The 26,735-nt window shown below is 38.1% G+C and overlaps 2 protein-coding genes across 5 annotated transcripts in view; one reads left to right on the forward strand and one right to left on the reverse strand.

Annotated features, from left to right (window-relative positions):
• The window catches only part of Hyccin (PI4KA lipid kinase complex subunit hyccin), a 122,819-nt gene that overhangs the window by 76,196 nt on the left and 19,888 nt on the right, over positions 1-26,735 (reverse strand). For all 4 annotated transcript variants that reach the window (XM_081745152.1, XM_081745151.1, XM_081745153.1 and 1 more), the window contains 3 exons: positions 8,928-9,105; positions 3,740-3,874; positions 1,517-1,642 (listed from right to left, as the gene is read on the reverse strand). In XM_081745152.1, the coding sequence (XP_081601278.1) occupies positions 1,517-1,642; positions 3,740-3,874; positions 8,928-9,077 (411 nt within the window). In that variant the 5' untranslated portion in view covers positions 9,078-9,105. The remainder of the gene's footprint in view (positions 1-1,516; positions 1,643-3,739; positions 3,875-8,927; positions 9,106-26,735) is intronic.
• Positions 15,211-23,598, forward strand: LOC145675056 (zinc finger MYM-type protein 1-like). Its single transcript, XM_081745422.1, has 2 exons — positions 15,211-15,231; positions 21,049-23,598. Exons 1-2 carry the CDS (start codon positions 15,211-15,213, stop codon positions 23,596-23,598), a joined length of 2,571 nt encoding a protein of 856 aa, XP_081601548.1.

Genomic DNA, 26,735 nt, shown 5'->3' on the forward strand with positions numbered 1-26,735 from the left:
GAATACATTTCACTTCTTGAAAACACATATGTCACAAAGGGAACTGATACAACAGAACTACACTAACCTCTTCAGTGGATTTGTACAGTATACTCGAACTTTGGTATGCTTTAGGAACACTTATTGATTTATTTGCGATACAATTATCATTATTCGTCTTAACATTTACTTAGACCCTTAAGGTACTTTATAATGAAACTTTTAAAAATATATACATCTACATATACTTTTCAAAATGTACACTATAATGTACATTTTTCTTCAATGAATGTAAAAATAAAATGTAAATTTGCCACAGAGGAGACTAAAGTGTTCCACAGAGGCAGCATTACACACTGGACATAAAGAGAGCCGCGTTGCGCAGGCACGCAAACTCCAATTGACACATAGTATGCCACTGTACTCTGGTGTTGACAATCAGACTCAATAAGGCACAAACCTTTGTATACGTTGCGTCCTTCCCAACTTTGTTCAATTGTCTCACAGGTTAGCACTTAATCGGATTTACCTACCCGTTGTTTGTTCTTGAGTTTGAAAGTGAAACAACTACGATCTACGGCTCTGAAGGCACATTTCCAGTACCTTTAAGAATTTTAAGTGCTTTGAAACAAAATAATGACCAGTGATAGAGGCGAAAGTCTCTCTCGTGTGAATCTCCATGTCATGAAGGGATGTAGAGGAGGATGCGAATGTAGAGCTCCACACTTTCCTCACCTCAGCCACATTGGAGGAGGGTGGTGAATTAGTTTACTATGGGGTACTGGTGTTCGAAAAGTAAAACTTGATATGCTTTCATCGTATTTTCTAAAAACTGAAGAAGCTATCCAGCACTATTAACGTGTGGTCAAAAAAAAAAAAACAGACAAAGTTTAATGGGTGGCAACACTGGTATATGGAACAGGGTGGTGGGTGTAGCCACGCCTACGTGTACAGTGATATCTTGACAGGTAAACAGGGAAGACTCAGAAGGAAACAGACATGTGCAGAGCCATGGCTACGTCGGAACAAGAGGAAAGGCGAAAAAAAAGTTGAATTGTTCCTTGAACTGCACCCTGATGTTCCAGTTGCGGAAGTGGTGAAGAAGTTCGTAGGGCTTGGATATACCAGGTCGTGGGTTTATAAAACAATAGGAAGGGTCAAGAGTGGACAAGGGTCAAAAAGGAATGCGGGAAGTGAACGCCCAAGGATTACTTTGGATAAAAACCAAAGGCGGTCCCTTGCACGCAGAATGTCATCAAGACCTGGTGTATCGTACAGGTGGATGGGACGGAAGTATGGTCATTTTATTATTATTTTTATTTCTATTATTTTTATTATTTCTATTATAAATAGTTATTTTTTTTTTTAATTTCTAAACCGAACCTCTTTTATTTATAAAGCTCCAAAACTGCTTCACGATGCTGGACCGACATCGAAAACTCTGATACTCTCAGCAGGAATCAAACCAAGTGAACCACACACACTAAACACGTTAGCAATATATTTAACTACCTGAGAGGATTATATTATTCCTTACCTCATGATAAATGGATGATTGTGCCAATGACGGAAGACGAAATGAAACTTCCTTTGGTTGCCCGTTTTCATCCACAACTTCCAAGTTGTACAAGCTAATAAGGAGGGTTTCAACGCTGCGGCAGCTCTACGACGAAAGAAAAACAAATATACTATACACTTTTAAGCCTTTCAATACACTAAAATACTAAAATAAATACTATTCAACTCGTGTCAACTTTTGCCCATATGTTGAACTTTACCGAAACTAACAGTCTCGAATGTCACGTGGAAAGTAACATCGACACATTTAAGTGTAACTGTAGGCTTTTATGCTTCTAATGAGTAATTCAAAATGTAATAGTAACTGTGTTTCTAATAAGCAGTTCAAAATCAGGGCTTTTAAAGAATAGTTAAATGTAAACACACTGAATGAAACATATGACCATAATAGAGGGTATGCGAAAAGAGACGGTATACAGATTTACAATCGGGAAATCTGTGGAAAAGTTGCGCAAACAAAAAAAGATGGGAGCATAATATAAAGCAGAATCCTACGGAGATCAGTAATACACAGCTATCCTGACCGGATTAGTTTGGCAAGGATAGGATCCAATGTGACTGCAGCGATGAACTTTCAAGTTTATTGAGTCACAGAGAAGTTAGCAATAGTATCAATACTAATGAATCAGGCGAAGATGCTAGTTTGCCAGACATACTTTGGAATCTGCAGAAACATCACACCACTTTAGTACCAGTATTACATACTTTTGCTACATATGAAAGTGAATCATTTCTTACGTCTTATTTAAACTTTCTGTTCTTAACGAGCAGTTTAAAATGATGAATGAAAAAAAAAAACAGTATGATTTTAAATAATAGCTTAAAATGTAATGTGTTTAAAATAAATAATTTTAAATGTCATGCGTTTAATCAGTAATTCAAAAGGTAACTGTATATTTTTAATAAGTAGAATAAAATATAATATTCAGCATGTTCTTACTAAGAAGTTCCAAATGTGGTGGTAACTGTGAAAGCATTGAGAGCAGTACTTGACCTACTTTGAATGTAGCTGTAACGGCTTGTATGTTGATCTGACTAGTGTACAGTAAGGTTATCAGTAATTTTGTTTTTCTTTTTAATTAATCGGTGAACGCTTTTGAGCTTGAGTTTATATTAACATTAAAACAACGAATTTAGTGTGGGAGCAGGTTTGTAAATCCAGGGACTGTCCCCAGGAAACGAGAACACCTGGTATAGTAAAATCGCTCGAACCGTCCCCAGGCGGCTACAAAGGAAGCGGAACACCATTGAAGGAAACCGCGTGATTCTTTGTTACATGGGAGGGATAATTGAACATGTCCTTCCAGTTGAGGGTGGCCTGCCAGTTGACCTACTGAAAAAGAAAGCGATGTTGCAATTTTCACCCTCTTGCTTACTGATTCTTCAGTAGCCTTCGCAGAAAGACAGATTTATCTGGTTTTTCGTTACATTTGTTTTCATTGCATCCTCCTCCTTCCGTCTTCTTTAGCTTGAAGGGCATAATTGTGGGACGTTAAACTGAAATATTTCATTTAATTTGAAAAAGAAATCAATCATTAGTTTCATGATATGTGCTTATATTACTCTTAAATATAGCATATTGTTAATATTATGTAACTTCCATAACGATAATGCTTGTACGAACCAAACATGTTAAGTGTTCGCCCCTGTCCTCACCCCCTCCCCCCCTCTGCAAGGCAGTGCCGCAAAAGCCCGATGAGAAAAAAATACAATCTTTGTTTGCCACTTCCAGAAATCCGTCCTTGACGGCCCCTGTCGATACTATTATACTGAATTCCTTTAATGATTGTTGTGTTTTATTATTATTATATAATGTATCCATCGATAATAAAAGTTTAGCGATGGCAACAATGTATTACTTCGACACCGAGCACTTGCCGTTTATGGCTTATTTGGAGTATTATTTATGAGAGCGGTTAGGGTAAATTTTCTGCTTGAGCACAAAGGAAGCCGGTTGGGGACCAACAGAACGTCTCGACTATAACCTTAGTTAGAACTATAACAAGTCAATATGATTTTCAACAACACTGATAATATTCTTTAAAATTATACAACAGTAAGAAAAAGAGTCAAATTTCGTGGACAGAACTATAAAAAGATATTCAGAGCTCTATTTAGTATTTCTTAGCAAAATACCCAAACTAATATACTTATCGCTAAAATGTATGTATAGTAAACTCACTTTTTTATCTCCATGTGCAACGGAGTTGAGATACACGTAGATAAGGGTAGGCAGAAACTGCAACGTAAACCTTTGTAGTTCAATTTCTCGAGATCGATAAAACTGAAACAGCTGATTACATACTGGATCTATAAGCTAGAAGAAAGAGAAATAAAGCATAGATACTAAAAAATCTAACACAAATGCATCTTTCATTCCATAGTCATAAATGATGGACAAATTTAATTTTGTGTGTAAAGTAACATACAGGGTGTTACAAAAAAGTCACAATATTTTGAAAATAGATTCCTCACATGAAAATAAGAAAAAAGTTCATATGAACCTATGGTTGGAAGTGCATAGTTTCGTAGTTATAGGCAGGGTTGGCAAAAACCATGGTTTTTATTGAAAAAAACAAAAAACCAGGTTTTTTTGGGTTTAAACCCGGTTTTTTTGGTTTAAACCAGGTTTTTTTCTTTTAAATAATTTGCTCTGTGTATTTATATCACATATCGACATAAATAAGCTTGTTTCGCCTTTGATGTTAGTATGCAACAACCGGGTTATGCTGGAAGGGGTCACATAAACTTAAAGCGGAATCCAAACCGCTTCTCGGGTTACATCCAAGAGAAATTGTCCTCCATTTGAACTCGAAACCGGGACTAATTGGCCACAAATGCGATACGTCTGCCGACTCACTCACGAAGGACTCCTGATAAAAATACATTGACTAATCTTTACATATTTGTTAATATAATCATCAACAGTCATTAGGACAGAAGGACAAAAAGATGAACAATTGCACAAGTAGAACCATTACACAGAATTACATATGAACAATTTCAAAGTACTACAGAATACAGAAGAACTAATTTAGTCCAAGTCAGTTCACTACGACTTTTATTAGTCCAAGTTAAAGAAATATAACGACTTACTTTGCATATCAGTAAGAAAAGGGAATAAAGATACGAATTATTTGAGTCCACTTTGGCTCTGACCCATTTATACAAAAATAGTTACCAAAGATTCTTGTTATTTCAATAATTGCCTCGAGTGGGGTTTGTATGACCCCCCCTCCCCTAAAAAGTCCGGCATTTCGATGTATTTTATTAATAGTAAACATTATTAAAACGAAACAATATTTCGAATTTTCCTTCGGTTGCATAACAACAATAATAAACTATAAAAAAATCACAAAAGAAACATCCATAAAGTTACATTAAAAAGTTGCTTTTGTAATATAATCTCTTTGAGTAAAGAATGGGGAATTTAGGTCTGAATATAGTACGAATAATATATGGGAGTGAAACGTGATAACCCATAAATATATTTTCATCAAGATTTTACGAGTAGTTACACTTTTACGAATATTTTCGTTTTTTGGTTTAAACCAGTTGTTTTTTTTGAAAAAACCAGCTGGTTTAAACCAAGGTTTAAACCAGCCAACCCTGGTTATAGGGTGCCAAAAACGTGAAAAAATGAACTTCGATGTCTTGATTTAACTACGATAGGTCCCATAGTAGTGGAACTATGAACTTCTAAAGTTCACTTGTTTCATGTTTTCGGCACCTTTGAGCACAGGTCCATATGAACTTTTTTTTTTCTTATTTTAATGTAAGGAATCTGTTCGCAAAATATTGTAACACCTTATATACATCCCAAAGTACGTAGGAAAACAAAAACTATACCGTTCGAACTATAAGAAGTACTTTACAATGTAAATCGTATGAAAAGCTATCTCATCAATAAAGTTAAAAGGTACTCACTTTTACCTACTCCGAATTATTATCGATTTTTCTAACATAGTTGATTTGTTGTTAAAATTACATATGTGTGTTCTTTTGTTTTTAATTTTACACAAAATCTACATACAGGGTGTCTCAAAAGTATTCTCACAGAGTAACTCTGTTATTATCAGAGTTACAACAAAATGTAAGAGGTGAACTTTGTGGTGGACAAACACCGTGCTCGTGGGTTTTCTCGGGGTTCCCCGTTTCCTCCCACTTTCTTCATTCCACCATTTCATTCATTACTCATCATCACCGTCTCCTTTAGCCTAATCGGCATAACCGTGGGACGTAAAACTCAAAGATTTCATTTCATTTCATTTCAAAATGTAAGAGGTCCCCCCAAGTGAACTTTGTGGTGGACAAACACCGTGTGCGTGGGTTTTCTCGGGGTTCTCCCGTTTCCTCCCACTTTCTTCATTCCACCATTTCATTCATTACTCATCATCACCGTCTCCTTTAGCCTAAACCGGCATAACTGTGGGACGTAAAACTCAAAGATTTCATTTCATTTCAAAATGTACGAGGAGAAACCGTCTCCAAATATGATGTTTTCAATCTAAAGGAAGGATTTTTTTTTTTTTAATCGGACGAGCCCTTTGAGCTGTACACTCTTTATTCGCCCAATGTTAAATGAAAATGCAACGTTGCCATTAATAGTGGGGCTGGGGGAGGGGAGGGCGGGGCGGAAGATGGATAAATATTGTAACAGTATGGTAAATGGGGGCGTTTGAAATGAGGGCTGGCCATCGACATGTTAGTGTAAAAGCACTAACTTCATTCACTTATGTTAAGGGTCCAGAAGAATGACAACATTGCATTTTCAACGCATAAAGAGTGTACTGGGTGCATAAAGAGTGTACAGCCCAAACGGCTCGTCCGATTTAAAATATTCCTTCACTTTAGATTGTAATCACCATATTTGGAGACAGTTTCCCTTCTTACATTTTGTTGTAACTGTTATATAACAGGGACTTTTGAGATACCCTGTATATACTGGAACTAATTTCAATTCATACGAAAATATTTAATTTAATGTGTGAGTATAAAACACCATAGATGCACCTATTTAAGTTTGTTCTTAGGAGCAACATAGGGCTTCTGCGAAGGATAGATTTAAGGTTTCTATGTCCATCCTTGCCTTCTCATAATTACCTGAAGGCAATTTCGTGTTAGGCCAACTGTACTAAATTTATTTGAATAAGTTCTGAACACACAGTTAAAACAAGTTTTATATTTTAGAATTGTTATTCCGTCGGGACCATAATACGGAAAATTACGGATGCGTTAAAATATTAAACTATACTTTTGATAAAGTGGATTCTTTCAGATATCTAAGGGGGCGCGGTGGCTCAGTGGTAGAGCGTTCACCTCTGGTACTTTGGGTCCCTGGTTCGATCCCAGCTCGCGCCGTGTGGACTTTGTGGTGTACAAACACCGTGCTCGTGGGTTCTCCCGTTTGCTCCCACTTTCTTCATTCCACCATTTCACTCATCTCTCATCATCACCGTCTCCTTTAGCCTAACCGGCATAACCGTGGGACGTAAAACTTAAAGATTTCATTTTCATTTTCTTTCAAATATCTAGGATCAATATTAACAGACGAAAACTATATTTACGAAGAAATTAAATATCGACTAAAAGCAGGGAATTCGTGTTATTATTAAGTTCAAAATCTCTTATCATCGCGAATTGTGTCGAGTAATTTGAAGCTTAAAATATATAAAACGATAATCATGCCTGTTGTTCTGCATGGTTGCGAAACATGATCGCTTACTCTGTGGGAAGAACATAGACAAAGTATTTGAGAACAAGATCCTTAGACGAATATTCGGACACAAGAGGAACGGGAATGGGAAATGGCGGAAACTTCATAACGAGGAACTACATAATTTATACGGTTCACCGAACATTGTTAGGGTCATCAAGTCTAGGGGGCTTAGGTGGGCAGGTCATGTAGCTAGAATGGAAGAAAGTAGAAACGCTTTCAAAGTCTTGATTGGAAGACCAATCGGAAAACGACCTTTAGGAAGACCTAGGCGCAGATGGGAGGACAATATTAAGATGGACCTCACAGAGATAGGAGTACAAAGTACAAACTGGATCCAGTTGGCTAAAGAAGAAGTCAATGGAGAGCTTTTGTGAACGTGGCATTGAACCTCCGGGTTCCATAGGCCATAGAGTGAGTTAGTTTCCAAAAGAAAATTTAAAGATTAAAGGGGTCACAGGAAAGCAGATAACGAAACCATCCACCTGAAAATAAAGGGGAATATATGATTCCCTACGTTCTCATAGCCTAGCAACCATGTTGTTTAGAACTGTTATGACTTTTTGGAGCCGTGCACTTCGGTTTATACCAGAAATGATGAAATTACTTGAGTCGTCCATTGCAGAAAATTTTAAAATCAGTGGCGTGTTCATGTAAATATGACGAGAATTATTCAGAACAATTAATTTTCATATAAATTTTGACCAAAGAACTACCTCTCATACCAACGATAAAAGTAACCTCTTCCTTACATATATCTGTAATTATGCTTTTTATACTCATTTGAGGTCGAGAAATTCATTATAACATGTGCTCGACCTCATACTTGGGATATACATCTTTGATTATATTTAAGATACTATTGATCGTAATGAAAAAAAATACAGCTCACAGATGACGAGAAGAACCCTAAAACAGGGGTAGCGAGGAAAGGTCAACGACACGGTCAAGTCCATTTTCGGTTTTTGAGGTGTGGTCTATACTTAGATGTCTGCTACTCCGGGTGAAGTTATATGTGTGCTATTCCGTGGTGTCATTTGAAACTACCGTGCGGAAAAAGTGGGCGAGCCCATACCTACGTCACACTACTTCTGCTAGGGTTCTTCTCGTCATCTGTGAGCTATACTTGGTTATTCATACTACAGCCATTAGTTAATTATACACAAACATTTTATCTTTTTCTTGAATCCCATCATTGATCTGTAAAATTTTGGTCAAGATTGATTGAGCGATTCAAATACAACGTTGTACGATGTCTGCCTTTGGTGCGAGCGGTCCCGAGTTCGATTCCCGGAGGCGATACCTGGTCAAAAAAGTGTAACACTTTTTTTCAGGCCAGTCATCTTGAGTGAGATTTTTCCTGAGTTACCCTTATTCACACCAGGCATGTGCCAGGATGGTACCTAATAATGGTCCCAGAACGCTTTCTTCCTTCCCCAATACCTTCTTCCTGCCCTTTCCTCAGATAGTGTGCTCGCCGAGGGACGTCATCCCTCATATAAGTGACGAGCTTAAATAGCCTTAGACACCGACAGCCCAGAAATCTAATTCCTATTCCCTCAAATATGATGCTTGCTACAGCCAATTTAAATGATCGCGAGAAGAGTGGAGCTACACTCGCTTCCTTCCAATAATGATGACATACTATACTCACATCCTGATATTTACTCCTCTCCTCCAAGACCGAGTATAAAGCCTGGACAACCTCCTGGTTATGGGCTAAGGTACTGGCGAAGCTGTGAACTTCCACTGGGCTGAGGGCAGCGTAGTCTGCCACCCATTCGCGAATAACGCCTTCCGTCATCACTTTACATGTTCAGGTTGGTGGTGCTCTGAAAGAAAAGAGGAAACGATAACACTTTGAGCAGCTTAATGAATCCATCTCCAATACATAAGTAAACACATTTATTAAGCATGTATTCAATTTCTTCTGCAGTTATCATTTAGTTCAAATGAGATTTGGAAGGTAAAAATGAACAGAAAAAAGATCAAAAATGTCTTATATCAAAGATCACTCTAATCATAATAGAGAGAAGCAGTACATCTCAATTTGAGGCTACTATTCTACTTGAAAACAAAGAATAAAAAAAGAACTTGTGAGACTAGTCGCCAATATACTGCCAATTGCTGCTCTATACTTTAATTTTGTTCTACAGTTCATTTTATTTGGCAATATTTTTATTATTTTTGGTAAACATTATATATATAGGGTGGTAGGTAACTCCACCGACAAACTTTGGGAGGTGATTCCTTATACGAAATGAAGGAAAAAAGTTCCGATAAACATAGGTCGAAAAACGTCTCCTTTCAGAGTTATGAACCGCCGAAAATTCGAAAAATTATGTTTCGAAGCGCCCTGCCTTAGAAACTATAGGACCTATTCCAAGCGGTTTAAGGAAATACACAGGAACTAGTATGCAATCTATCTAAATATCCGTGTTTTACCATCCTCCGTTATCGGCGAAATGAACGCGCCATTAGTACTTAAAGGAATATCCCTATACCTCAACTTCCTTTTTACAGTTTCGCCGATAACAGACCACGGAAGAACATAGATATTTAGATAGAGCGCATACTAGTTCCTTTGTAATTCCTTAAACTGCTTGGGATCTGTCCTGTAGTTTCTAAGGCAGAGAGTTTCCAAACGTAAATTTTCGGGGGTTCATAACTCTGAAAGGAGATGTTTTTTATCCCATGTTTATTAGAACTTTTTTTTTTTTCATTTCATATAGGCCCTAAGGAATCACCTCCCAAAATTTGTCGGTGGAGTTACCTACCACCCTATATATATATATATATATATATATATATATATATATATATATATATATATGGGGTCGCACACGAAAGACCGAAAGACCGGCCCAGCACGCCACGAGCATACACAAAAATACATATAAAGCGCAAAGGTTTGGTTTAGTGAAATGCACTTACTTTACTTACTTACTTACTTTATTTACTGAAGTAATCTTGTCTTGTCTTTTACAATAGATGCTGAAAATGAGCGCCTTGTGTTTCAATGCATTTTTGTGCGCGCATTAAAATGTTGTTATACACTTTGCGAAACTCTGCTGCATCAAATGTCAAAATCTCATTACGAATATTGTCGTTCAAGTCTTCTAATATTTTTGGATTATTTGCGTACACTTTTCTCTTTAGATTACCCCACACATAAAAGTCACAAGTGGTCAGGTCCGGCAAACGCGGTGGCCACAAACCTTTGCTGACAGTCCTTTCTTCTGTGAATCTTTCATGAATTCGTGGTAGTGAGTCGCGTAAAGTGTAAGAGATCGCCCCATCCTGTTGAAAGAAGGCATAGAAACGTTCATGGGGTGTTAACTGCGCGTAAAATTCCTCAAATATTTGCATACACACCTCACTGTTTACTATTGTTTCAAAAAATATGGGATCCCAATCCGACTTGCTGACACAGCACACCAGACTCATATTTTCTGATTGTTAAGAGTTTCCTCATGAATTTTATGGGGGTTGGTTATTAATCAGTATCTGCTCTTTTACATGTCCTGTCAGATGGAACTAGGTTTTATCACTCATAAAATACAGCATTGGGTCCAATATTCCATTATAAACCAATTCAAGTAAACACGTGCAGTAATTCACACGTTTTTGCTTATCTCCCTCCTTCAATTCTTGGACACATGTCACTTTGAAGGCTTCATCCATAGATCTTTTACGACACGTTGACAAGACCTACGCGAAATGTTCACTTGTAGCGACAATTTCTGTGTCGACTTCTTTAAACTTTGGATCGTTCGTGCTTGAATATCTGCGATCACAGCAGGTGTACGAACAAACGGAGCTCGATTTTTTTTTTTTTTTCATACTGCACCTGTAGTACGGCACTGCTTCACGAAATCCTGTATACTGCTCTTTGCCGGTATGGAAACGCCAGGAAACTTCCTTGCAAAAATGTTCTGCGATTCCTTAAATGAACCAGTAGACAGGTACGCCTCCCTATTGTGATTCTTTCTTATAGATAACACATCTCGTTGAGATTTACTTCAAACGCCCAACAAAGTTTTAACAGCTTTCGTACTGAAAACCGACAACACACTACATAAACGTTGTCGCAAAAATAGACGATAATGCGCAGTCTACCTGTCTGTGGCGGGGCGGTTTTTCGTGCGCCACCCAGTATATATATAATTATAAATACGAGAAAAAGACGAAACCACTATCAACTTTAGAAATAATGTAAGTAAAAGGCTAATAATCACCGCAAGAAACAAACCACATCACTAGGAAGTACTTTCGAAGAACATTATCCTTATCTTCAGTCTAAGCACACTTCCAAAAGGATTTAAACCATAGGAAAGAAGTTATGGATGGGTAAAAATGGTTAAAAAGAATTTTTAAAATATGCGAAGCAAAAATCTTCTTGTCACTAGAAATAGACAAGTTCATAGTAATTCATCTGCCACTGTTCACTGTTGATTACTGTTTTTCTTTGTTTTTGCGGTGACTATTAGCCTTTTACTTACATTATTTCTAATTATTATCACCGCTCGCAATACAATGATAACTATCAACTTTATACATTACTGTTGCATTGTAGGTGTACACTCAATGAAATACAAACTTCTAAAAGTAAGATTGACAACCAGTAGGAATTCACGAATTTAACCCAAGTTTGGTACATAGGAAGGTAATGGTAAGTAATAGCGACGCTAATATGGCACCAGAGTCGCCCATAACAGGGTACCCCAACAAATGCCAGGGGGGAGCGTGAAATATATATATATATTATTTTCTTTTTAAGTCTGAAATTTCTGACAGCGACAAAATAATCGTAACTTATCTAGAGATTAGTTAAAAAATAAAAAAAACTACATTAATCATAAAATTGGTTATTAGATACTAATCATAGAATTGATTGTTCAATACTAATCATAGAACCGGTTGTTAAATGCTGATCATAGAACCGGTTATTAGATCCTAATCATAGAACCGGTTGTTCAGTACTAATCATAGAACCGGTTGTTAAATGCTAATCATAGAACCGGTTATTAAATCCTAATAATAGAACCGGTTGTTCAATACTAATCATAGAACCGGTTGTTAAATGCTAATCGTAGAATCGGTTGTTAAATCCTAATCATAGAACCGGTTGTTAAATCCTAATCATAGAACCGATTGTAATCCTAATCATAGAACCGATCATAGACGAGAAAAAGACGAAACCACTATCAACTTTAGAAATAATGTAAGTAAAAGGCTAATAATCACCGCAAGAAACAAACCACATCACTAGGAAGTACTTTCGAAGAACATTATCCTTATCTTCAGTCTAAGCACACTTCCAAAAGGATTTAAACCATAGGAAAGAAGTTATGGATGGGTAAAAATGGTTAAAAAGAATTTTTAAAATATGCGAAGCAAAAATCTTCTTGTCACTAGAAATAGACAAGTTCATAGTAATTCATCTGCCACTGTTCACTGTTGATTACTGTTTTTCTTTGTTTTTGCGGTGACTATTAGCCTTTTACTTACATTATTTCTAATTATTATCACCGCTCGCAATACAATGATAACTATCAACTTTATACATTACTGTTGCATTGTAGGTGTACACTCAATGAAATACAAACTTCTAAAAGTAAGATTGACAACCAGTAGGAATTCACGAATTTAACCCAAGTTTGGTACATAGGAAGGTAATGGTAAGTAATAGCGACGCTAATATGGCACCAGAATCGCCCATAACAGGGTACCCCAACAAATGCCAGGGGGGAGCGTGAAATATATATATATTATTTTCTTTTTAAGTCTGAAATTTCTGACAGCGACAAAATAATCGTAACTTATCTAGAGATTAGTTAAAAAATAAAAAAAACTACATTAATCATAAAATTGGTTATTAGATACTAATCATAGAATTGATTGTTCAATACTAATCATAGAACCGGTTGTTAAATGCTGATCATAGAACCGGTTATTAGATCCTAATCATAGAACCGGTTGTTTAGTACTAATCATAGAACCGGTTGTTAAATGCTAATCATAGAACCGGTTATTAAATCCTAATAATAGAACCGGTTGTTCAATACTAATCATAGAACCGGTTGTTAAATGCTAATCGTAGAATCGGTTGTTAAATCCTAATCATAGAACCGGTTGTTAAATCCTAATCATAGAACCGATTGTTAAATACTAATCATAGAACCGGTTGTTAAATGCTAATCACAGAACCGGTTGTTAAATGCTAATCATAGAACTGGTTGTTAAATTCTAATTATAGAACAATTGATCTGAGTAACACTTCACTGATTATAACTCTCAGTTGTAAATTAAACATGTTGAAACTTGTAATATTGAAGACTGATATAAACGGGGAGAAAACGCTTAATTCTCAACTATCGACAACAAAAAAATTGTTTTGCTTATACACAGTTAATTATGTATATAAAAAAACATTTTCTAAAAACCGGCCTTGAGAAAGAAAAAAAAAAACTCTTTTACACGCAAGAAAAGCCACAATTTCACAAGTCAATTTACCATATTATGTAAACACAAGGAAACAGAAAACACGCCTCAGGGTCAGCCACAATATGTACTTGCATTACTATTTAGTCCTTTATATCTTCACATTTTCTTGAATACTAGATAACCAAGTTCTTACTAAAACAAGTATTCTTTCATGGCCAAGCAAATAACGAACCTGGACAGTCGGGGTTCGATCTTCTGCGAATATATAAAGAAAAAGTCTTGGATAAAAACCGAATAGTAGATAGGATTTCATTTTAAACATCAAGCCCCGTTACATATAGCTTCGGTGTGGTGCTCAGGAGAAATACAATCTTCAAAGAAATCAGCCAATCGTTGTTCAACATACATAATTTACTTTACTCAGGAATTTGGTTTAGGTGTCAATCCGAAAGTAGGGCGACCACACGTCCCGTTTTAGTAGTGTGTCCCGACCGTCCCGTCAGATGAAAAAAAAAATCGAAATCTAAGTTTTACGTCCCACGATTATGCCGGTTAGGCTAAAGGAGACGGTGATTATGAGAGATGAGTGAAATGGTGGAATGAAAAAGTAGGAGGAAACAGGAGAACCCCGAGAAAACCCACGAGCACGTGTTTATCCCCTACAAAGTCCACACGGCGCGAGCTGGGATCGAACCAGGGACCCCAAGGATCGGAGGTGAACGCTCTACCACTGAGCCACCGCCCCCCCCCCCTAGATGGAAAAAAGTAGTATTTGTCCCGTTTTATGGAAGTGAAAGAAGTAAATAACAAATCCAGTACCTTTACTCCGTGTAAAGGTATTAGTAATTAATAAATAACAGAAGCAAGAATTAAATTGAAATTCCCTACATTAAACATGATGTATAGTTCGAAGTAGTACTACTACTCGAAAGTAGGAATGGCCATTTCCGAAAAAAGAGTTTTCCGGTTTCCGGAAAATTTTCCATTTTCCGTTTTTCCGGAAAATTTTCCGTCTTCCGTTTTTCCGGAAAATTTTCCGTCCAGCTTTTCCGGAAAATTTTCCGTCTTCCGCTTTTCCGGAAAATTTTTCGTCTTCCTTTTTCAATTTTCCGGTTCGGAAAATGTGGCCATCCCTACTCGAAAGGCAGCAGAGGTTTTAGCAGTTGCTTGTTTGTTGAACAAGCTTTAACATGTCTTTCCTTTTACATAAAGTATCGAATTACTTGACCCCGCCCTGTAACAAAGAGAGAGGAGGAGGAGCAACAAAGACAAAGCATAAGAACAAAGGTAGGCCTAAAAGTCCACGGTTGCTAATTCAGCAACACTAGCAATCCTAGAGACATTCTTTTCACTTCTAGCCATTTTATAGCCAATTTTCATACTCATTCTTACGTCTCAAAAAAATATAGGCATTAGACCTTATAAGTAAATTGTATCTAGGTTCATTAAATTTAAACGCAAAATTTTGTAACGCCCAATTTCTTACGGGCATGGCGAACGACGCAAATCAGGTAGCATGATGTTTTACTATATTGTAAGTTAAATGCTGTTTATATGTTATAGCTTATATATATATTATGTTATATTAAAATATAAATGTATTAGATGTTGCTAAGGTAAAAAGGAACTAATTTGCACACTAACCTATTTTTCATTTCTCATGATTTTCAAAAAACCCGAAACCTGCCCTAGCTGAAAATTTTATGGTTGCCCTATCCGAAAGAGAGAGAAAAAAAAACAACTCAAAAACTACTTGATGGATCAGCATTAATTTTGGCAGGATGTAGAGTGTCGAAAGTCAGAAACCAATTTCGCAGATAAAGGTGAAATTCATACTGGAAGTAGTAAAAATTAAGGATAGGCAAAACCGGTTTTTATATAACCGGAAACAAGTTTCTAGAAAAACCGACATTTCGGTTTTCTCCAAAAGCCGGTTCGGTTTTTTACCGAAACCATTTTCGGCTTTCTCCAAAACTTTTGGAAAACACAAAATTATTTCTGTGGAAACGGTTTCGGTTTTCGGAGAACAACGAAACACTATTCTAGTCAGAAATAGACCAAATTTTGGAAAAAACCGGAACCGATTTCTAAAAACCGAAAAACCTGTTTTTGTGCCCACCACTAGTAAAAATAAAAACCATTTCCGGTTTTAACGTTAATCATTACAGAGCAAGAACAGTAATAGATACCGAAAAGCGGTTTCCTGCAATCGAATAAGCGATGCAAGAATATATTTTACCTCCATCCTCCATTTTCTGGTGGCATGGTTTACGATTTACTCTTCCCAATTCCCGCTCTCAGCTCTCCACTCTCAAATCGAGTTTGGCGCCGACCGCCACTTTGCACCACCCGCATAAAGCGAAAGCAGACGACCTGCGCGAGATAATATATCCTTCCGCGAGAAAAAGGGTTTTCCCGATTTGGCCAACAGATGGCAGTATCGTATGCCATTACATAAAAAGCCTGCAATTAGCTTCGAATTACTCTAATTACAGGCACAAATTCACAGTAACAATATAAATGGACTCATGTGTGTTATTATTGAACTGTATTCTTGATTTCTATCTTGGCACTTTATCATATTTACCTTCTAAACATTACGAAATCTCCTAAGAATATTAATATTTAATTTTAATAACTTTTTGTTTATTACAAAATAAATACAAATACTATTTTAAAAGTAGTAAACAAGAAAGCAAGACAGCATGATAAGTTATCAATTACCGTTGAGTTCATTTTCCTACTCGCTGTCTTAACCTAGATTTTTGGGTAATTCATATTCTGGCTATAGTGTAATTTCTATGGATAGCAACACTGAAAATTCTTCTAATTCGTATTTTCGGGTGTACAATAACATTGTCTATTATTGTGGTAAGTTCCATTTCATTATCTCTTTTTACTTACGAAAAACGAGCAAAAGAAAAATGGTTAGCTTTTGTATCATTTTTAGTAGTCCAGCCCCTTAACTCTCTACTAAAACAGGAAGTGAAAAATCCACTACATTTCCGGTTTCAATATTGATCTACAATAAAAAAAAAAGCAGCAAAAGATAGTGAGATGAGAAGGAATGTTTCGTGAATCGATTTAGGTAATGTAATAAATTTTATCACTTCCGGTTTTAGTAGGCAGATGTAGGTAAATATGGCATTTTTTTTCTTTGGACGCTGAATCAATTAAAAAAAAAAAAAACAGCTTGTCGCTGTTTGACATAGACTGTTTTAGGGCATTCAAGGATGTAACTTAAAGTTACTTATTTATACATACTTGCGGTTTGAGTATAGGGTTGATGAAACCTATTCTTGGGACTCTGAATCAATTGCAAAAAATCGCTTGTAGATACTGTCATTTATTTACATATAATTCTGGGAATTACGGGCATTTATGGCCTCAAGCCCGTCACATAGCAGCAAAGACGTTCCTCGGCGAGCACACGATCTGGGGAAAGAGAAGGAAGGAAGCGGCCTGAAACCTATGTCTTAGACACCATCCCGATATTTTCCTGGTGTGAATGAGGAAAACCCAGGAAAAACCTCACTCAGGATGTCTGGCCTGCAAATCTCAACGAGTGTCCCTATCACGAATTCAACCCCGGATCATTTGCTTCTCAATACTCTTACCATTTATGCTCTGATACTTGTCCACAGTCAGACGGACAGATTCCATAAAACCCCGATATTTATGCATAACACAGTTTGGAAGTGTAAAACAAATGCCACTTCCAGCTACGAAATTGGACCCCGAAAACAATAAACCCGGCGAGAGATAATGAAAATTGCTTTAGACATGAATTCACCGTCAAAGGAAAGACTGTATCGTTGCCTTTAACCCTCTATTGATAAAGAGAGATCGGTTTAAATACAACAAAAGAGGGGCAAAGATAGTGAGAAACTATTTCGTTAGCGTACTAAGTTTTACTTTCAGCTTCAATACTGATCTAAGAAAAAAAACACAATAAAAGAAACTAATTAATATTTTTCTTTATTTGTTTTCCTTCCCAGCAACAAAATTTTAGCTTCATCCTTACGCTTCTTTTGGTATCAGAAGACACAGTACTACTTCCGGTTTTAATATTGACATCCATAAAATTAAACCAGTAAGAGAAAAAGAAATTCTGTTTTGGTATGGATTCATCGTTAAAAGATCAGATTTTATCTCAGCCTCTAATCCTTTATTGATATCGGAAGAGCCACTTTTGCTTTCAATATTGGATCTTCATAGAGTAACTACCAGTATGTGGCCTGTACGTAAATGGTTCCAACGGCTGAACAGGAAATACTCTTGCATGGTAATGGCCACGAAAACGTACGAATGATTCTGGTCGGAGGAGGACCGAAGTCTACGTGTTGCTGTCATTGTTGTCTACGATCGTTATGCCATCTGCTGCTGAGAGTACGATCCTCTGCTATTTATAAGACGTGTGTGTCAGGGGCGGATCCAGGACAGACTATTGGAGGGGGGGGGTTGTAATACTTATACTTAGAGCTACTTTTAAGAGCTCCAAACTCTGGAATGGGTTTTATTTATATATAAAATTTTAAAAAGTTTCCTCTTCTAGAGGGGCGATCAATCCGATCGTCCCCCCTGGATCCGCCACTGGTGTATGTTCGTTCTTGTGTTATACTTCTTGTAGACGATCTAAGAAAGCTTGAACAAGACTCTTCTTCAAGACCATTCAAGACTATTTGATGAAAAAGACGTCGGCACTGATGTCATTTTTGTCTTGAATTCAATAGTTTCGTTCAAGAGATTTCGTTTCGGTCCTGCTCTAAACAACCCAATTCAAGAGCATTCAATAGCCAATCAGTGCTCGACTTATGATGGCGTCGTGAAACAGAACGGCAGTTGTTCAATAAATATCTTTTTATTACTCTTTTCCATAATTATCTGATGTTCAAAGTGAGCTTAATAAACTGTGCAATTTAATAGTGGCAAAATACTTGGTGAAAATTCGAGGGGGCTTGCTAGAAAATCAATTGACCTGTCTTCTAAATGATTTAATATACCGGTAATATATTAAATTCCAAATGCCTGCAGAAAGTTAAAAAAGATATGCTAATATTATAGCTATTCATGCGCAGGTCTGAACTAAATCAGTACGCAGTGTCGCTTTCATTTGTTTTCATAGTTTCAGTCACTTGTTTTGGACTGCCATCTATCAACAAGAATATAAAACATAATTCAATACTCCTATGATTGTGAAAAAGTTGTTTCAAGACCATTCGAGACTCTTGTTCAAGTGTCTTGAACAATACTCCTTTGAACATGTAAATTTGAGATATTGAATGGTCTTGTTCAAGCCTTCTTGGATCGTTTACAAGCAGCATTAGAGGTCTGCACGGGCCGGAATTTTTGGCCAGGCCCGTGAATTTATAATGTGGGGGGCCGACCCGAGTCCGAAATATTTTAGCATTTAGGCCCGAGCTTTTGTGATAATCAAATGACCCCGAAATAAGTCCAAATTACAGAAACTTAATAAGTAACGTATATTGTATTTTTATTTACAGTAATTAGAGGTTTAATTTTGCAGTTGTGCTTTAAAAGTCCTCCACAATGAACGGTCCAATAAATATCGTTGTGCAGTACATTTACTAAGTTAGACCCGGAAAGGCCAGAGAAATATGGTTGCATATTTAAAAATTTACGACCCAAGCCCGTGCAGACCTCTATTTTGTGTACTTTATATCACAAAAGCAGTAGAATATGGAGGAAGAGGAGGGTTATAGTTCGTCACATTGTGTTCCAATGATACATAGTCTAACCACCAGACTACAGGAGACCCAAATGTTATTTACAGTAACTTTAATAAAACAATTATGGTATTAGCAACCAATGTGATTGATGATTTGTTTGCACTACTTGTTGCCTAATATGCTCTCCGTTCAGCATGGTCGTGAGGTTTTGCACTCTATCCACAGGGCTGGGATTCAAGGGGTTAATAAGAAAATAAGGTCCAAAGAATAATTCCACCTCCATCCTCATACTTGCTTAAACAGAAAGCCGCATAAATCTGTTAAACTTTCCAGTTTGAAGATAGATTTCCGCAGATCAAAAGTGGAATGAATAATAGTTTCTACGAAAACTCCTCTATATATTTACCTTGTCCGTGTATCCACCCATCCGTCCGAAAAATGAAGTCCGCATATTCAGGGAAAAAATAGAGATAATATTCAAACCGAAAGTAGTAGAAACTAACAATTTATAATTTTCACGTTTATCACTATAGAGCAGCGTTTCTTAGCCTTTTTCATTCATGGAACTCTTTCACGTCCAAAATACAATGGCGGAACCCACGAATATAGTACTAAATTATTCAACAATTTATAATAGTGATGTCAATCTTTTGACGATAATACTAAGTGACTCATCTACGTTCCAATTCACTTCTACATGAGATAGAGACTTCCGTTTTTATATTCGATTCCTTGGTATTGGTTTATACATCGAAAAAAAGTAAAAAAAAATTCACACCCAAAAGGCGGGAAAAGCTCTCCCAGAAGATCTTTAGTTTTTGTCGAATTTCGAAACCTTTTCCATTCCGGTTCAAATAACATTATTCCACGGGGGCCGCGGTGGCTCACTGGTGTGAGCAGAGGCGGCCTTTGGGGGTGGCGACTGGGGCATCCGCCCCAGGCCCCGCGATAGGATATTCTCTTGTCACAGTCAGCTCAAATATGCGAGGCCTCTGCAACATTCTAATATACCGTAGCTTAGAGTTAAGTGAATACTTTGGCCAATAATACGGTGTGGTGGATTTCTTCGGAAACCAGTTTTCATAAACCAGAACTTCTTACTCAATATTTTACTTTTATAAGCCTTAAATTCGTGAAATCTACACCATTACTATGAAAGTGTTTAGCATGATATTTTTGGTTTTAAAGTACCGTAATAATTACGCCCTTGAGTTTCGGATTAACAATGGGTCAGCAAACAAGGCGACGCTAATACCATGCACGTGACTCTAAATGGCCTTATCTCAACTTTTCTTTGTTGTCGAAATAGAGTGAGAAGTCATGTTGTTTGTTGCTTTTGGGTCAGAAGAGTGGTCCTGTTGCTACGGACACCTCTGAGTCATCGCTTCCAAGAAATAGCTCCTATTGCACGCCTTGTGTAGCACCTCAGTTTGGCTTCGGAATTCGGACCGCGCAGTCGTAGTGAGATGTGGATACGTAATATTATGGTTAGTGCGTGAGTGTCTTCCGATTATTCGTTTATTGGGCAAAGAATAAGTGACCATCATGAGTGGCAGAGACAGAGACAAATTCCGTAAATACGAAAGTGGGGCTGCGAAAGCCAAGTAACGGAAATATAAAGAAGATTTCATTCAGAAGCAAAAGGGATCTTTGGACAAGTTTGTTGTAGCGGTAAAATCAGAGGATCAACACCAAAAACTTGAGAACACGGATGATGATTTGTCTGTGACTGTGAGCGATCGGTGTGATGCGACAGACCAGGTTGTGATACCAAGTTTTGCGTCCGACGAAGAAAAACTAGCCGGCAACAAAACTGTTTCTACGCCCTGTTGTCCCACAAGCAACAATGAAAACTTGGTGCAATTCTCTGGGGACAACGTTGTTGCAACAGACCCAGAAAGTGACCTCTCCTGTGAAAGCGCGACCATTCCTCTGCATACTTCTGACACTCTTCAAACGACGAGCACACTGTTCGAGGACATATACGATCCAGGTAATTGGAAACATATTAACAGTGAAGTGCGTGACATTTTAGTGGAGAAGGGTCCAATCAGGCTAAGTGACTGTGAATACCCAAAGGACGAAAGTAACAGACATTTTTCGAACAATTTCTTTACACGGAGGATGCCGAACGGAGAAACAGTGGATAGGCGATGGCTAAGTTATTCGAAGATCAAAGACAGAGTATTTTGCTTTCCTTGTAAGTTGTTTGGCACGACAGCTACTAGAGGCCAGTTAGCAAACGAAGGCTGCTGCGACTGGAAGCATCTTGGCGATAAACTTCAGCACCACGAAGTTTCTGTAAATCACGTTAAGTGCATGACAGCGTGGTTGGAATCAGCTCGGAGAATGTCCAATGGTAGCGCAATAGATAACATGATGCTAGAACGAATTAGAAAAGAAAAGTTGCATTGGCGCGCAGTGTTAACAAGAATTCTAGCGATTGTACAGTACCTTGCCGAAAACAACAGCGCATTTCGTGGGAGAACGGAGAAACTTTATGCGCCGAACAATGGTCAGTTTTTAGGCTTAGTTGAGATGCTGGCCAAATTCGATCCAACCATGCAAGAACATCTCCGCCGAATTAAGAACGACGAGGCTCACGACCATTACCTCGGGCATAGGATCCAAAACGAGCTTATCGACCTGATGGCGTCAGAAGTAAAGGGGAAAATTATTAATAAAGTGAAACTTGCTAAATATTTTGCTGTCATCCTTGACTGCACGCCTGATGTTAGCCACAAAGAGCAGATGTCCCTAATATTGCGTTTTGTGGACGTATCAGATCCGGAAGTGAAGGTGATGGAGCACTTCATCGAATTTCTGAATGTGGACAACGCAACAGGAAAGGGGTTGTCTGAAGCTCTTCTTGCCGCACTGGCGAACCTCGGTCTGGACATCGCCGATTGTCGTGGCCAGGGGTACGACAATGGTGCGAACATGAAGGGAAAATACCAAGGAGTTCAAGCGCGCATTCTTCGCATGAACAGTCGAGCATTTTACACTCCGTGTGGCTGCCATAATTTGAACCTTGTTTTAGGAGACATGGCTAAATGCAACTCCCAAGCAGTGACGTTTTTTGGTGTCATACAGAGAATATATAAATGCTTTGCTGCCTCGGCTGAAAGGTGGAAAATTTTGGAAGAAACCGTGCCTTTCATGACTACAAAATCACTTTCAGAAACGCGGTGGGAGTGCCGCCTGGAAAGTGTAAAAGCGCTGCGTTATCAGACGAAAGAAGTCAAAGAGGCACTGTTGACTGTCGCAGATACCGCCAATGATCCGCTAGTAAAAAGTGAAGCCAAATGTCTTGCAAATTATGAGCTCGAAAGCTTCGAGTTTGTTCTGAGCTTAATCATATGGTATGACATTTTATTTGCTGTGAATGCTGTCAGCAAAACTTTGCAATCAGCTGACATGCAGCTTGATGTAGCAATACAGCAAATCAAAGGCCTTGTTACTTTCTTGAGAAAGTACCGGGAAACCGGATTCTCCGATGCTATGATCGCAGCAAAGGAAATTGCGTCCGAAATGAACGTAGCTCAAAAATTCAAGGAACGAAGAGTCAGATGCAAGAAAAAACAATTCGATTATGAGGGTAACGACGAAGAAACATCTTCGCCGGAGGAATCCTTCAGAACAGGATATTTCTTATGGATAGTGGATCAAGCACTTACCTCAATGGAAAAAAGATTCGAACAACTGGAAGAGTATGCTTCAATCTTTGGATTTCTATACAACTTGAAGGGTTTGCGGTCGTTGAACGACGATTATTTGTTAAAGTGCTGCATGGATTTGGACAACATGTTACGCGCAGAAGATTCACGCGATTTAGACGGAATTGACTTGTGCGCAGAATTGAAGATTTTTCGAGAAATGCTTCCTGATAACATCAATGCCGCCCAAGAGTGTCTTCAGTACGTTTGGCCCATTCGAGATTCATTTCCCAACATCGTTATTGCATACAGAATTATGTTGACAATTCCTGTGACAGTTTCCAGCGCGGAAAGAAGCTTTTCGAAGTTGAAACTTATCAAAAACTATCTACGATCAACAATGTCGCAAAGCAGATTGTGCGGTTTAGCTATTTTGTTCATCGAAAAGGAAGTTGCCTCAACAATGGACTACGAGGAACTTATCAACGATTTTGCACAGCGAAAAGCCAGAAAAGTGGACTTCCGTCTGTGACCGTCAAAGCAGCTGCTTCGTAAGTCAGTGATAGTTTTATTATGTGTTCTAGTTTGTTGATCTTGCATGCATGTAAAATGTTTCCGAATCATTAATGTCGTAAGTTATATCGACCCCCATGCCATAAGAACCCCCTACCCCCTCAAAAATTTCACCTATGTTTCCTGGCTTCGGAGGGGGGGCTTCGCCTACCGAACCCCCCGCCCGGGGCCCCGCATACTACTAAGGCCGCCTCTGGTGTGAGGGGTTCCGGGTTCAAACCCTGCTCCCGCAAAGTGAACTTTATGGTGGACAAATACTGTGTGCGTGGGTTTCTTTGGGGTTCTCCTGTTCACTCCCACTTTCTTCATTCCACCATTTCATTCACTGTTCATCATCACCGTCTCCTTTAGCCTAGCCGGCATAATCGTGGGACGTATAACTCAAAAATTTCATTTCATTTCATTTTAAAATTATTCCCGTTCAAACCTTCAAAAACAAATTCCGAAGGACCCAAAATTGAAATCAACTTTTAGATGACATAGAGACTTGTGAATTTTTATTCGCTCCCTCGAGGTCGGTTCATATGGAACCCCTATGAAGTCTTTGCGGAACCCCTGGGTTCCACGAAACACACTTTGAGAAACGCTGCTACAGAGCAAAAACAGCCACACATAACGAGAAGGAATTTCCTGCAATTGTTTCGGTGTGAATTTCCCAAGAATACATAATACATCTCCTCTCCATTTTTCCCCCCTCTCTCCTAAAGACGAAAGTGAAGAAATCTATCACAAGTTCCGGTTTTAACAGAAGAGTGAAAACAATACGATGGTAATGAGAGCGGGTAATCGGTTTAGCGTTCTAACAATAGGTGCCATCACTTTTCTCAATGGAAACGGAAGTGACAAAAATTAACCACTTCCGGTTTCAGTGTTGACCACTATTGAGTAAAACGGTATTTGGTAGAGATTTTTTTTTTACAAAAAATTAAGCGTCTTAATAATATATTCCATTTTGACTCTAATCTTTCTACCAAAACCGGAAGTGGTAGAAATCTACTAACTCTTTCGGCTTATAGTTATTGAGAAAATATCATGCCATACAATCCAAACACTTCACGTTTTATTATTACGGATTCAGCGTCTCGAGAATTATGTCCCATCTTTGCTTTTATCCTTTATAAATTTACTACTTCCAGTTTTAATATTGGAACAACCTTAAAATATACCCTGTTTCAAAAAGAAAATACGTATTACGAAGAATTATTCTGTCCAAACTATCGATCCTGCGCCTCGGCTCGGCTATTGGAGAAACGAATAAATAGTCTAATTTATATTAATAGCCGCTAGATGTTAGTTGTCTTCTGTTTTGCTTGGTAACCGTCATATGTTTAAAATGGCTACTCCGCAGCAGTAATCATCTTGTGTTCTCGAGTTTGCGAAGTGCAATTCCGTGATTACAGTGCAAACTTGTTTCAGGTTGAGGTACCAAATTGATCCTCCGAATGGGTGGAACATTCGCAGATGGAATCGACAGTTTGTAGATATAGGATGTGTATGTAAAGGAAAGAGTCCTGGCCGCCCTCGTATTCCTGAAGAAAATGTTGCACGAATTCAAATTGCTTTACAACGTAGTCCTTCAAAATCACAACTCGTCGTGCCAGTCAGGAGTTACAAGTGCCGACAACAACAATTTGGTGTGTTTTGAGACTTCGGTTGGTTATGAAGCCGTACACGTTACAGCTGTTACAAGCTCTGCGTCCTGATGACAAACGCAAATCTGTGGCATTTTGTAACGGGATTCTGGATGCTATTGACAATGATAACACTTTTGCACAACGCATCGTGTTCAGTGATGAAGCGACTTTCCGTGTTAGTGGTCAGGTAAAGAAACAAAATGTTCAAATTTGGGGCCTACAGAACCCACATGCAGTCATTGAACAGGTACGAGATTCGCCCAAAGCCAATGTGTTTTGTGCGATATCCCGATCATCTGTTTACGGCCCATTCTTCTTTAATGGAAACACGATTAGCAGTCAGCAGTATCTCGCTATGTTACAAAACTGGTTGTTTCCGAGGCTGCACGAAGACAACTTCATTTTTCAATAAGACGGGGCACCCCCTCACTGGAGTCGCCAAGTGCGTGAATATATGAATGAAACTCTACCGAACTGTTGGATTGGTCGCCAAGGAGCTGGCGACTTAGCATGTCTCAGCTGGCCTCCACGGTCACCGGATTTGTCACCCTGTGACTTCTTCCAGTGGGGTTTCGTTAAAGACAACGTTTATGTACCACCACTCCCACAGAACCTGGACGAGTTGAAGAACCGGATCCGTACTGCAATAACATGTGACGCAGGACATGCTTGCCCGAGTATGGGAGGAATTGGGAGTATCGATGTGATATTGTTCGTGTCGCTGATGGAGGACATATTGAACATCTGTAATTTGAACTTTGAACTGTAATTTGAACTTGAGAGGTTCGTAAATATGTGTGTAAAATTTCATATTCGTATGTCTTAAAGTTATATGCATTCGAAATACGTATATTCTTTTTGAAACATGATGTACAACCGATACGAGATTGTAGCGGTTAAACTGCCTTTTATGTTGGGCTCATGTTCCCAAGAATATTTTGTCTTTAATCCTCCATCGATATCAGAAGAGATCGTACCACTTTCGGTTTCAATATCGGATCCCATAGAGCAAAAGCGGAATCAGATAACAAAAACTGGTTTCTTAATACGAATTTTGATTCCGAAAAATATATCTTCATCCTTATTACTTAATTTATTCCAATATTACATCCGGTTTCACAAAGTGAAAGAAAACTCACTGATTTGAGAATTTTCAGACAAACTCAACCAACTTAAAAACTCTTAGGAACTCTTTAAAGTATCGTCCCAATATTCATTTAGTGAAACTACGAGAAAACCCTAGAAATAGCTGTGGTCTCCCGATTGCCAAGCAAGAATGCTAAACAATAGCCTATGCCCCTTTCTTAATGCTCATGTATAATCCAATACCGTATTAGATACTATTTCTGGACAACTGAGAATAACACAGTATATCAAACAGGCTTGGCTGGTTTAAACAAAGGTGGTTTAAACCAGCTGGTTTTTTCAAAGAAACCAACTGGTTTAAACCAAAAAACAAAAA

This window comes from Thermobia domestica, chromosome 18 (assembly GCF_964235325.1).
Source record: "Thermobia domestica chromosome 18, izTheDome1.hap1.1, whole genome shotgun sequence".
NCBI lineage: Eukaryota > Metazoa > Arthropoda > Insecta > Zygentoma > Lepismatidae > Thermobia > Thermobia domestica.